Source organism: Dama dama, chromosome 18 (assembly GCF_033118175.1).
Source record: "Dama dama isolate Ldn47 chromosome 18, ASM3311817v1, whole genome shotgun sequence".
Taxonomy (NCBI): domain Eukaryota; kingdom Metazoa; phylum Chordata; class Mammalia; order Artiodactyla; family Cervidae; genus Dama; species Dama dama.
The window spans coordinates 41,678,042-41,692,251 of NC_083698.1; the positions used below are offsets into that span (position 1 = coordinate 41,678,042).

At 40.4% G+C, this 14,210-nt stretch overlaps 1 protein-coding gene across 2 annotated transcripts in view; it reads right to left on the reverse strand.

Moving 5' to 3' along the window:
- CCDC146 (coiled-coil domain containing 146) overlaps positions 1 to 14,210 on the reverse strand; it is a 135,606-nt gene that overhangs the window by 45,125 nt on the left and 76,271 nt on the right. For both annotated transcript variants that reach the window (XM_061165166.1, XM_061165165.1), the window contains exon 3: positions 927 to 1,009. In XM_061165166.1, coding sequence (XP_061021149.1) covers positions 927 to 1,009 — 83 coding nt within the window. The remainder of the gene's footprint in view (positions 1 to 926; positions 1,010 to 14,210) is intronic.

Here is a 14,210-nt window from a genome sequence, read left to right on the forward strand (position 1 = left end):
GCGTATCTATTCGCTGTGTCTCTCCTTGGATTTTAATGAAGACATCATGCAAAGCTATGAGGCGGGAGGTGGAGAAAAGGAAGAAGGGGACTTGGGAGTAGCAGCACTACAGGATTTCCACTTCTTTCTTCACTCTCCTTCCCCCGTGATTCCCAGTGGCTGATCGCACATGCTTAGGAAACCTTGTTGAATTATTCTATTGTTGCCTAGTCTCTGACCTCTGCTGATTACAACTGGGCTAAGGTGAGTGGCTGGGGACAGGAGGAACAGGTGAGAAGTAAAGACAGAAATCTTAGCAGAAGTAGACTGGAGTTGTTATAGAACCTAAACCTCTTGAGTGGTGAAGGTGGGGAGGAAAGAATCTTACAGGAGTGTCCTGTAGCAGAGAATGTCAGTGCCTCACCAGAGTCACCTAGGCCCACTCTAGTGGTCACCAGTAACTTTGGTGGACAGTTGTCATATATAACAACAGCATCTGTGTGCCTCTGCCTGAGAGCTTTCTCTGGCCATTGGAACTTATGGCTTCTCAGAGGGTAAGCTAGAAGTGTCAGGAGCTCATCTACCTAGAAGCAATCCTAGATCAACAGGAGATGGAAATTAGTGAACAGATATACCAGTGTTCTCACCCTTCAGTGGGAGAGTTCTGAGGTGTGTTCTGTAGTCACTCAGAGGGTCCTCAGTGATACTGAGCCCCAGTTGTCTGCAGTGTTAACCTGAAGATTAACACATCCCAGCTGAATAACTTTCTTCCCCATGTCACTTCCCCCCTACCTTATGATAATTTTTGGTATCACTTCTTAAACTGCTTGAACTCAAATCTTTGTCTCAGAGTCTGCTTTGGGGAAAATGAAAAATAAGACGGGTCCCATTTCAAGGAAGAAGTAGAAGCATGAGTAAATATGTCTCCACGTTGGTAAGTAGCGTACCTCATCACAGTATCATGCAGCAAGGTGTACTTGGCTTTTAACTCTGCCATCCTGGTTCCAGGAAGTTTCCCCAGAGCATGTAACTAGCAAAGAGAACACAAGGAACACAAGACCACTATTAGCCATAATCCTCTTTATGCTTGAAGCAAAGACAGAATGGATATATAAAATCTTTCAACTAAACATTAGGAAACATGCAGCAACAAGGCATATTAGAAAGGTGGCAGGTGTTCAGAGAAAATGGTCCTAGTTCTATTCTGCCGAGTTCCTGGGAAAGTCTTTTACCTCTCAAGATGAATACTGTGATTTCTTCATCTGTTACCTGAGGGAAGGAATTGATTTAAATTCTTCCAACTCTAAAAAAATCTCATCTATCTAGCTTTAGTAAACAAGGTACAGAGTATAAATTACTAGGGTGGCTATTTGTAAGTTGAAAGAACTAATAATTATTGAGCCTCTATTATGAGCAGCTGTTGTACATTAGCTATTTCATTCATGAAAATGTTTTGTGAATAGGGGTTTTTCCCTTTCAAACTGAAGTTTAGAAAGCTTAAGTAATTTGTTTAAAGTTACAGAAGTAGTTAACACCAGTCGTTGTTTAGTCACTAAGTCACGTTCGACTCTTTTGTGACCCTGTGGACTGTAGCCTGCCAGGCTCCTCTGTTCATGGACTTTCCCAGGCAGGAATACTGGAGTGGGCTGCCATTTCCTCGACCAAGGGATCTTCCTGACCCAGGGATTGGACTCGTGTCTCTTGTACTGACAGGTGGATTGTTTACTGCTGAGCCACTACAAATGTCCCCAAATGTATTTATATGCCACCTTAAATAGAATTCATATGTAAATTTTTAAGTGTTGAGTTGTTTTTGATAGGTTGACCTAATATTTGATTTTATAAACATTTAATTAAACACATTTATTTTGGTTCTGCAGTTTTCTTTCTGTGTTTCTGAGCCAATATATAATTTATTTTGAATCACAAACACTTTCACTGGCTTCAAAAAAGAGTGCAGGCCATAGGCATTGTGCCTTTAAAGTCTAATTTCTTAAAAAAATTCACATGGGGCACTCTTAAAGGAGACAAGTAACTGGGAAAATGTTATGAAAAGGTTAAGTGTGTGTGTGGGCTTATATGGTTATGTGTATACTAGGAATCCCACACGGGAGCCAGCCTTGTAACTAGCAACAAACTGACCTAGTGAGATAGTCACTGAAGTTAAGCCATTAGGTAAGGTAATCATAGAATCATATGTTTAAAAACACATATAGTATTTTGTTTTAAGGCTGTAAAGACCATTACCTCCCATCCATTGCCCTGCACCGTGGGAACAAGTGAATTGACGTAGCGCCTGCCCTACAGGAGCTCATAGTTTGAGGTGATAGGCACAACAGAAATTACTGAATGCTTAGAACTACACTCAGTAGTTTTAGGGTTCATAAAAAAAGTATATTTGATATTTTGTAATTATTTTCTTTATATTGTAAGGTAAAGCAAATAAGTAAAATGATAAATTATAGACCCCTTCCATGGGGTGGAACTTCTAAAATAGTGGTGTGAAGTGGTTGATGAAGTCATTCTCTCAAAGAAACATTGATCAAGCTGGTCAAAATTATCTAAGACACCCATTTATGGTCTCTGGAAATTGACCTAAAGGCATGATAGAAATTGAGAGGTATTTATTTAATAAAATCTACTGAAACTCAGACAAGTAAGAAGACTATGGCATTTACCCCATGAGCTGCATCCATCACTCTTAGGTCCCTCTTGTATAAGAAGCTTTCTGGGCAGGGTTGACAGTCAATGAGAATCCCGTTGCCCCACCTTTCTGTTGCTGAAGATGTATTCCAGGGGGTGAGGCAGCCCTCCCCTCGCCCCAAGCTCTGTATGTGAAGAGCTTTACTGGGCAGGTGACTGAAGCTGTTGAGTAGTGCCCATCCCCGCTCCCCAAACTGCTGAACAGGGAGACTCTGGGTAGGCTTGGCAGCCTAAGATCAGACCCCTTAACAAATGCTGCTCACCTCCTGCCTGAGGCTGCTCACTTGATTTGGAAGAGTGTAGAGTATTCATGCCCCAAAGAATTGTCAAAAAGAATAGTTATCACAAGAATTAACAGTAAAAGGAGGCTAATAGTTTAGTGATATCAGTGGAGGTAGACCAGCAGAAGTTTAACAGAGAAATTGGGGCCAGAAAGAGTCAAAGAGGGCCCTGCTAGTATCACACTTGATACCAGTGGTCCAGAAGGCTGTGGAAAAGCTAAAGGCTGTGACCTGTAAGGAGGAACCAGAGAGTACACTTCCAAGGTCCCTGAGCTAAAGGCGGGGCAGATATGTCAACTCCCTGAACCTTGAAAGTAGTCCCCAAGCCACATACAGACTCAATGGAAAAGAGTGAAACCTTGAAGTGTTTACTGGCTCAGGAGGCTTAAATACAATCTCTGACCAACCAGTGGTTGACCAAGCTATGGAGCACCCCCCACCCAAGAAGCCAAGCTTAACAACCAAAACACGGAAAGATTATCTACACAGAGACATCAGAGGCTGCACAAGAACAAAGACTAAAACAGCAACAAGAAGAAGCCTGGAGAGGATCAGAATCTGGACTTGCCCCAGTGTTATCCAAAATGTCCAGTTTTTCAACAAAAAATCATGAGATATGCAAAGAAAAAAAGTCAGAAACTGCCTTGGGGTGTGTAAATGTTGGACTTAAAGACTTCAAAGCAGCTATTATAATATGTTCAAAAAATGAAACAAAATCACATTTAAAGAATTAGAAGAGATTATGATGACAGTTCCTCAGATAGAGACCATCAATAAGGTATAGATCTAGGTTAAGAACTAAGATTTTTTACAAATGATGTTCTTTGGGTAATAAGAATGTACAGTTTTTATATTTTTATTTTCACTTATCTATATTTCATAATTTTTTCCAAATGGATACATACTACTTTTAATAACAAAAAGTTAAAATATGCTTGAAAACAATTGCTATAAGCAATAGGAATTCAGAACAGAATTTCAAACTGGAGAATACTGTGATCAGATCGTAGTGGCAGATACAGCCGAATTCTAGCTCAGACTTATTGAAAACTCAGCTGAATTTTCCCTAACTTGAGTCTCATCTGAAACAGCAGTAGTTTGAAGCCTGATGGCAGGTCAGCCATGGATGCTTGTTGGCAGGTTTTATGACCACAGAAAAAGCAGGAAGGTGGACATATTTCTTTTCCTATTTGCTATTTACATCACTCCACCAGCCAGGTTACCTTTGGTATCCAGAATCTGGAAGAAAGCTGACAGGGCAACACTTGTGATATGTGTTTGTAGTTTCTGCATAACTTGGAAAAGGTTAAATCATAGATGTTCAGAAAAAGGATAGATAAGCTATCTTACTATGGTCTACTCTACTAAACACAAATTTCTCTTTTTAAGAGTCGGGCTTCCCTTGTGGCTCAGTGGTAAAGAATCCGCCTGCCAGTGCAGGAGACAAAGGTTCTATCCCTGGTCCAGGAAGATCCTACTTCGTGTAGAGCAGCTTAGTCCATGCACCACAACTGCTGAACCTGTGCTCTAGAGCCTAGGAGCCGCAACTACTGAACCAAATGCCCTAGAGACTGTGCTCCACAAGAGAAGCCACCACCACAAGAAGCCTGCACACCACAACTAGAGAAAAGCCCCCACAGCAATAAAGACTTGGCACAGCCAAAAAGAAATTGAATAAATAAATATAAATAAAATTTTTAAAAGAAAAAGATTCAGTTCTAGTAGATGAAATTATTTGTCTGTAAACATAAACCTGGAAAAGACAGTTGCATTTTCACCCTGCGTGACACAACTGGTTACGGAAACCAAGTTTGTCATGTTTTAAAAATGCATGCTCTAAGAAATAGAGCATAAAGCCCAATCTTAAGTTGTCAAAGAGTATATACAACAAAAGGTTAGATATAATGTCAGAAGTTCATAAATATGATTTCACAATAGATTCTTGTGTTACTGAATTGCCTTGTTGGTAATTGAGACTGGAAGGAAACATTTACTCTAGAGTTAAAAGTTTAACAAGAATTCATGATTCATAGATGACATGTAATAATATGGAAAAAATTTCAAAAATTGAAGTTTTAGGACATTCCAAGGAAACTAATAGCTCAGTAAGAGCTTTTACCAAGTGGACTTATCTGGAAGGGGTCAGCATGAGGAAACAATTAGGTGTCTGTGTGGGTGTCCGTGGGGCAACCAAGGTGACCATGGTTATTAACCTACTCTATTCTTATTGCTTCTTTGACATTACCTACGGGTGGTCTCATCCTGAGAAATAGCTGCCATGCTATGGGAGGTAGGATAAATATTTACCATCCTTATCTCTCTCTCACCCTCTCCCTTTCACTGCTAGAAATAAAGAACATAGCCATTAGATGTAGCTCAAATGCAATCAAACTCTAAACAACAATTCATCACTTGTTTTGTTTGACTTCTCCCCTTGGTTGTCATATCAAGTTTTAGCTTTTCTGTACACCTAACCTAACACATTCACCAAGCAAAATTTGGCCACCTAAAGTCATCAACAAATCTATTTATCTACACTTACACACAGCCTTAATTTCTTTCCCCAAATCTCAAAAATGAAGTTTTCCTTTCCTCCTGGTCATGTCCCACCCATCCACATGTGCTCTCAAATATATATCTCCTACCCCATCATTTCATGGGAAATAGAATGGGAAAACAGTGGAAACAGTGTCAGACTTTATTTTGGGGGGCTCCAAAATCACTGCAGATGGTGGTGGCAGCCATGAAATTAAAAGACGTTTACTCCTTGGAAGGAAAGTTATGACCAACCTAGATAGCATATTAAAAAGCAGAGACATTACTTTGCCAACAAAGGTTCGTCTAGTCAAGGTTATGGTTTTTCCAGTGGTCATGTATGGATGTGAGAGTTGGACTGTGAAGAAAGCTGAGTGCTGAAGAATTGATGCTTTTGAACTGTGGTGTTGGAGAAGACTCTTGAGAGTCCCTTGGACTGCAAGGAGATCCAACCAGTCCATCCTAAAGGAGATCAGTCCTAGGTGTTCATTGGAAGGACTGATGCTAAAGCTGAAACTCCAGTACTTTGGCCACCTCATGCGAAGAGCTGACTCATTGGAAAAGACCCTGATGCTGGGAGGGGTTGGGGGCAGGAGGAGAAGGGGACGACAGAGGATGAGATGGCTGGATGGCATCACCGACTCCATGGACATGAGTTTGAGTAAACTCTGGGAGTTGGTGATGGGACAGAGAGGCCTGGCGTGCTGTGATTCATGGGGTCACAAAGAGTCGGACACGACTGAGTGACTGAACTGAACTGAACCTCTTCCTAGGCATATCTTCTCACCTTTATAATAACATCTGCTTCCCCTCTTTGCTGGCTCAACACATAAGAGCCAAGTACATTACAAGTGGACTTTGGTTTGAATTCCAGCTGTGCTTTTTAACCCTGTAATTTGGAGTAATATTTAATCCATCTGTACCTCATTTATAAAAGAGGAAAAATAGCCCCATTTCATAAAGCTGTGAAAGTTGCTCAGTCATGTCCAACTCTTTGCGGCCTCATTGGAATTGTCCAGGCCAGAATACTGGAGTGGGTAGCCTTTCTCTTTTCTAGGGTATCTTCCTAACCCAGGGATCCAACCCAGGTCTCCCGCAGTGCAGGCAGATTCTTTACCAGCTGAGCCACAAGGGAAGCCCTCATAAAGCTGTAATGAAGACAAAAGGAATCAATATATATAAGGTATTGAGTATAGTATCTGGTAAACAAATAAGGACTTTATCAATGTTAGTTATTTTATTATTATTATCATTAACGTTATCCTCAACCTATAAATTTGCTCATCTATCTTATAAAAACAAACAAAACAAAACATACCTTGAATGCTGTGCTCCCATTTAAATAACCCTTTCTTTATCTCTTTCTCTTTCATTTCAGTTTTTTCTCAGAAGAGTTGGCTCTGTCCTTTATCTCCACTCTCTTACTTTCCAGTCACTCACCAATCTATAGGGATCAGGCTGCCACTGTATCACCAGCTTGGTAAACTGACTGATGATTTCCCTATTTCTCTGGCTGATTTTGATATTTTTCTCATTATCACTGTTTTTCAATAATTTGTTTAGGATATGTCTTGGTGTGGTTTTCTTTGGCTTGAGATTTTCAGTGTTTTCAATCTATGGGTTTATAGTTTTCATCAAATTTGGAAAAAAATTCAAGTGCTATTTCTTCAAATATTTTTTTCTGTCCCCTTTTCCTCTCCTTCTGTGATTCTTTTTTTTTCCCCTTCTGTGATTCTAATTAAGCATGTTGGGCCACTTGATGTCCACAGATCACTGATGTTCTGTTCATTTTTGTCTTCCAGTCTTTTTTGTTTCATGTTGGATGGTTTCTATTGTCATATCCGAAACCTCACTCATCACTTTTTCTTTAGTATCTAACATGCTATTAATCCCATCCAGTGAACTGTTCACATCAAGTGTTGTTTTTTCATTTTTAGAAGTTTGGTTTGGGTCTTTTTTATTCTATTCTCTCATTATGCTCATGCTCTCCTCTACCTTTCCCCCTACATTCAAAGCATGTGTAATGGCTGTTTTATTGTCTTTGTCTACTAATTCTGCTTTTGTGTCTACTCCATTATTGGTTTTTCTCATTATAGGCCACATTTTCTTGCTTCTCTGCATGCCTACTAATGTTTGATTGGACGACAGACATTGTGATTTTTACACCGTTGTGAAATGGATTTTTTTTTGGGGGGATACTCCTTTAAATATTTTGGAACTTTGTGAGTCACAGTTAAGTTACTTGGGAATAGTTTGATCCTTTCAAGGCTTGCTTTGAAACTTTGTTGAGGAAGTCTAGAATGAGCTTTCTTTCTGGGCAAATTTGGCCCCACTCCTGAATCAGTACACTTCTACTGTGCCAAGAGGTCTTCTAATCGCCTAACGAACTATTCTTGCCTCTGTGTGAGCTCCAGGTATTGTTCTATCCCAGTCTCTCTGGGAGTTCTTTCCCAGCCTCAGCACTGTCCTCAAATGCATGCACTGATCAGCATTCCTTGGCAGATTTCCGGAGTGCTCTCTCTCTCGCCCCCCACCCCTGTGAAACTCTCCCTTCACCTCACCTGCATAATTTAGCCAATGTGGCCTCCCTGAACCCCAAACTCTGTCAAATCAGCAAGGCCAGCTGGCTCTGTTTGGAATCCCCTCCCTCTGTTATTACTTGGAGAAACACTCTTGTAAGTAGTAAAATGGGGCAATTATAGTTCTCAGCTCATTTATTTACCTATTCCAAGGGATCAATGCCCTGTGGTATTGTCCAAAGTTTGGAAACCATTGTTTCACCTGATTTGGTCCATTTTTTAGTTGTTTAAGGTAAGAGGGTAAATCTAGCTTCTGTTTCTCCATCTTGATTAGAAGTAGAGCCTTAGTGACCTCTTAATTATTAAATTCAAACATCCCTCTGTTCTTATTATACTTGATAATCTTATGACATTTATTACTATTGACTTCTGACAGTTCATTGTTCTTGAACTCTCTCCTCTGGTTCCTGTGGCATATGGTTTCACGGTTCTTTCCTAATTCCTCTGTTTTTTTCTCACCAACTTTTTGAAAGTTGGTGTTGCCCATGCTTTTGCCATGACCTTTTTTCTTTTTAAATTGATCCACTGTACCTAGTCTGAACTACCTGTATAGTCGGAACCTGCCTGTATGCCAATGACTCTCGAACAGAGGAGTCCGCAGGCTACTGTTATTAGACAAACTAGGACTTTGTTTGGGTAAGAGCCATTCAAGACTATGAGAATTAAGAGAGAGCAATAAACATCTTCCTCTAACATTTAGAATACATGATTTACTTAAATGATATAATATCAACATTCATATACTGCGACCATTTTTTAAGAGAGAAATTTGATATTATGGGGCATTTCATCCACAGATTCTGTTAAACTAGATATGTCAGATAGTTTCATAGAATAGACAGACTCTAGTGCTATACACAAGTCTTCATCACTTCTTTTTGAGAATGTGGCAGTAGATAACTAAGCACTTTCCTGACTTCAAGTTGTGTCCCCTTGAATCTCCTTCTAGCTGCCAGCAGAGTGCTCTATCTAAAATACAATTTTCGTACCTTTCCCCAGGGAGAGGTCAATCCTATTGAGGCATGGCCAGTTGGAGAAGAATGCCTGTGCCTTAAAGTACAATTTTCACCTTGCTTAAAAGCCTTCAAAGGATCCTATCACTTTCAGGGTGAAGTCTAAGTTCCTCTACTTGGTATACAAGGGCCTTGGTTATCTGGAGATTGCCACCCTCTCCAAACCTGGCTCTTCTCCTTCTAAACCTACTGTGACCATTTCATTTCTAGAACATGTCCTGTGGTTGGCAGAATGATGCCCCTCCCCTCAATCCCAAGATGTCCACATCATAATCCCTATTATGTGTGCATATGTTACTTTTTATGGTAAACGGGACTTGGCAGATACGGACTTTAAGATAAGGACATTACTGTGGATTATCTGACTGAGTCTGGTCTAATCACATGAGTCCTTCAGAGCAGAGAATGTTTCTTGGCTGAGTTAGAGAGATGAAATGGAAGAAGAAGGAAAGATTGAAAGTGTGAGAAGGACTTGACCTGCCAGAGGAAGTGGACCTCAAGACAAGAAATAAGGGCTGCTTCTAGAAGCTGGAACAGGAAGAGAACCAGATACTCCCCTAGAGCCTCTAGAAAAGAATGCAGTCCTGTCAACACCTTGATTTTAGCCCATCAAGACCTGTATTGGACAAGATGGCCTACATAATATAATAAATTTGTGTTGTTTAAGCCACCAAGTTTATGGTAACTGGCTATGAGAGCAGTAGAAGACGAATACCGTCTCACACAATGTCTTTATATGTTGCATTGCCCTAGCTTCAATTTCTCTCTCCTGTCCACTTGGAGACTTCTTGTTCTTCTTTTGAAACATCTCAGTTGTCAGCCTCTGTGGCTGGCTTTCATTTCCAGGCAGATTACTTCTTTCTCTCTACTGCTTCTTTAATTTTAGATGCATATCTTACTGTACACATGGTAAACTATTATCAACATATGTTTAAATATGTCACTCCTGTTAGGCTGTGTACTCCCTGATGATAGAAATCCTAGGGTGTTCATCTCTCAGCCCCAGCACATAGCTAGGTATTTTATAAGTACTCGGTAATATTCTTCACACTGTGTTGACTTAAGCTTATCTTAAAACCAGTGATATGGCTGTAAGAACTCTCGTTCATTCATTCACTTCCACTCCAACTTTCCCATCAGAGAGGGCAGGTGTAAAAGGAGGACAAGAGCAGGTAACTTGGCCTCAACACAAGACTTGAAAGAGCAGAGAATGTGCCATACAACACAGGCCGCCTCACCCACGGCTCCCCTGCTCCCTTCTGTGTGGCTGGCAAGGCTCACAGGATGAGCAGAGAGCTCCGGGCCTGTTTCCCACAGCTGTCTCCTTCCTCCTTTGGTGGCCGACCACAGGAATGCGGGGGAGGCCACAAGTGGGAAACAGGGCCTCCCAGAGTAAAGGTATCAAATGCAGTGGACATTGTGGGTGAGGAATGCAGGTGGCTTAGCTCTGTGTAAGACTTTAAAGTTAAGTTACAATAATTTTAAGATAACATGCACAGCCAAATAAATAAAAAGCATGTCAAAACACATACATGCTAGTGAGTGACATTCCTTTAAAATACATTTGTCCCAGTGAAACTGAGTTGCTTGGAATTTTAACAATCATTTATCCTTTGTTTAAATGATTTCCCCCCTACTTCCAAAGATCATGGGAAAAGATGATAGCAGGTTGGAGTGGCTGTGAGCACAGGAGGCAGGAAATGAGCCAGATTAAAACCCAGATTCCTCTTTCTGAACTTCAAAGGGCGAACTAATGGTTAAGAGTAAAGAAGCTAACTGGGCCAGAGTCCGGAGGGGTATTTACATGAGAGTCAGAACATAATGGAGTTAGGAAACAGAGCTAAAAACCATGACAAATGACTAAAATCACAAAAACAGGAACTAGAAGAGTAGGGGTGGGGGCAGGAATGGCGGTGTGGGGGCGGGGCAGGAAGAACTGTGTTGCCTGCTGACTCTGACCAATCAGTTTTCACCCATTTACATGCCGGGGCCCCACCTCTAGGGCACCTTTACAGACCTGTGCCTTTAGGTAGGGAGAGATAGAAAGTGGAGCTGGGACCCATCTCAAACACAAGGGTTACAAATGTATAAAAGATGGTCAATTATTCATCTCACTATGCAGGTCACAGAGTACAGCCCCTGCATTGCTGCTGTCCCAAGGAGCCATCACTGTAAATGTGGGTGAGCCTGGAGCACAGTGGCCTAGGTCCCAGGATCTGGCTACTCTCTGCTGCTACTCCCAACTTTCAGGCTCCTCTTTGTGCTAAGGACTCTGCCCCTCTCTCTTGGCTGGCAGCCAATTCCTCCTGCTCTGGGCTATGAGGTTACAGATAGAGGATATAGCCACTTCCCACAACAAAAAATCTTGGGACCTTTGGTGCCCACCTTCCTGTTTTGAAGATGCATTTGCCCACACTGCTCTTCCCGGTGTTCATAAATAACAGTGCATTTACCAGAGAGGCATCTGGGAAGCCCTGGTGCCAGCTGAGCATGCTCTGTGACAGCGTCCTCCACTTCCCCTTCTAGCAGGCAGATTGTGATGGACAGTGAAGCTTTTCACTGCTAACCAAAGAAGTGTCCTTTGGAAAAGAACAAAAACCTGAAGTGACAGCTCGCAACTTCCTCATTGATACCATGAAATGGAAACTCAGGAGCAGAATATGAGGATGTTTGAGTTGCATTCTTGCTAATCTCCTGGTAGGGGAGCCTTAAATCCTGGCAGCATATTTGGGCAAGCCATTTAAATTTTGTTCATTTTATCCCAAAGTATTTTAATCTTTTTGATTCTATTGTAAGTAGAGCTGTTTTTGTGATTTCATTTTTGGATTGTTTATTTCTAGTGTGCAGAAGCCATTTGATTTTGATGAGTAAAATTATTAACCATGAAAGTATAGGCCAATCCTTAAAACCTGCTGTAAGCTTTCCTATGTGTTCTACAGATGCTTCTGTTAAGGCCGAATATCTCTCACTCTTTTATTCATTTGATATAGCCCAGATATCTAGAACCTGCTGAACAGTAGAAGTATTTCATGAGTGATGTTACTATAGCTCACACTTTCCTCAATTAGAGTGCTCATCTTGTAATGTTGAAATCATGCTCAGATGTCTGTCCACCAGATGGGAAGCTCTCTGCAGGTGGAGGTCATTCTGATATCTTAAGAACCTGGCACACAGCAGGTGCTCAGCATATGCCTCAAGAATCCATCAGCTTCTGGCAGACGAGGGTGTGGCATGAAAGGTTGCACATATCAGTAAAATTATTAACCATGAAAATAGAGGGCGATCCTTAAAACTTGCTGTTTTATCTCAATATATGACCTGTCCTCTCCATATATACATGTGAATTGGGCCAAAAGGATAAAGGACATCACCTAAATAATATAAAAAAGTCAATCTAGAAGGAACACCAACAGCCTGAAGGGGGTGCGTGCGTGTGTGGTGTGTGTGTATGTGTATGTGCAGGTGGGCGTGTGTGTATAAAAGTTAAGAGGATATAAGCTGGTATTATTTGTGGAAGATTTATGGATTGGTTGATTGTATGTGGAATGCACACTCCCCATACAGGTTGGAATGGAATATTAGCCTTTGAATAGAAAAACTGTCCAACATTTTCTCCTGACAGCTTGTCACTGGGGGAAAGTCCTCAACTCAACCTGATCTACTTCCAAGGATGGGTAGCTCAGCCCATAATCACTCAGACTTCTATAGACTGTTAGGTCATATTTAAGTACCAGAAATATTAAAATCCATGAATAAAGCATAAAATCCAATACCTGACTGTTTGAATCCTAACAAAAACTCTTTAAATGGAAAAAGAATAGAATTTTTATAACTAAATGGGTATTATAATGTGTTACACTTAAACTGAAAGATCCTCATAATCTTTTGTTATGTACTTATATGAACCAATTAGTCACTTTATAGATTTCTTGAAACACTATAACTTGAATGGTAATCAATGGATAGCAATTGCTCATGGTAATTATATAACAGCCTATTCTGGGATTTCCTCAGAGAAGGGTGGAATATTCAGAAATAAACACAGTTTGCCAAGAAGTCTGTTTTTTTATGATATTTGAAGACATAGTTTTTAGTTTTGAAAAAAGAAGAGAAAACCATATAATGTCACCAAGTATAATTTTAAAACTTTTTTCACTTGATACCAACTTTGATACCCAAGCAAAGTAAAATAAAAATACATGAAAAAAGTTTAAAAAGTAGATTTTAACAAACATTTCACCAAACACAGCTGTTTCTAGTTCACTAAGTCAGTGATTACAAAATATTTTAATGTGCTTTCTGGCAAACATAAAGAGCCTCATTTCATGGAGATGCCACGTTTCCAGTTATCCTTGATAGATTGTAAAATTTAGAGACTGGTAACTATTTCTACATATTTCTTAATCAGGAAAAGTAGGTAAAATACTGCCTTTATCTCTTAAAATATGTGAGATGGACCTTAATCCATGTCACAGCAGTGTATTTTACTCCAAATATTGCAAACTAGCAGTCCCAGGTGGTGCTAGTGGTAAAAATTCCACCTGCTAATTCAAGGAATGTAAGAGACTCAGGTTCAGTTCCTGGGTTGGGAAGATCCCCTGGAGAAGGAAATGGCAACCCACTCCAGTATTCTTGCCTGCAGAATCCCATGGACAGAAAAGTCAGGTGGGCTACAGTTCATAGGGTTGCATAGAGTCAGACATGCCTGAAGTAGCTTTAGCACACAGCAGTCAAAAGTATAAATCTGCAGATATTTTTAGTATGTACAATTTTTAAAATTAGAAAATTAGCTGGGAACATCTAAAAATTTGTAGATTTGGCCATAAAAACTGAATTCCCAGCTTCTCTTGAAAAAACTTTAGATTTGATGACATCGGATTCATATTCCAACATTACAATAATCAATTGGCATTTAGCAGAGACTGACTTTCAGAAATAATAAAAGAGGCTTCCCCCTTTTAAAAGGAGCCCAGTCTACCCTACCCTTCCAATGTGTGTACAATGTACTAACATCTAGGCTGTTTCACTTGTTACCTTTACAGACCTTGTAGTAGTAGGCATTTAACATTGGGACGCTGCTTTATGTTTTATTAATACATATACACAAACACATACAACTA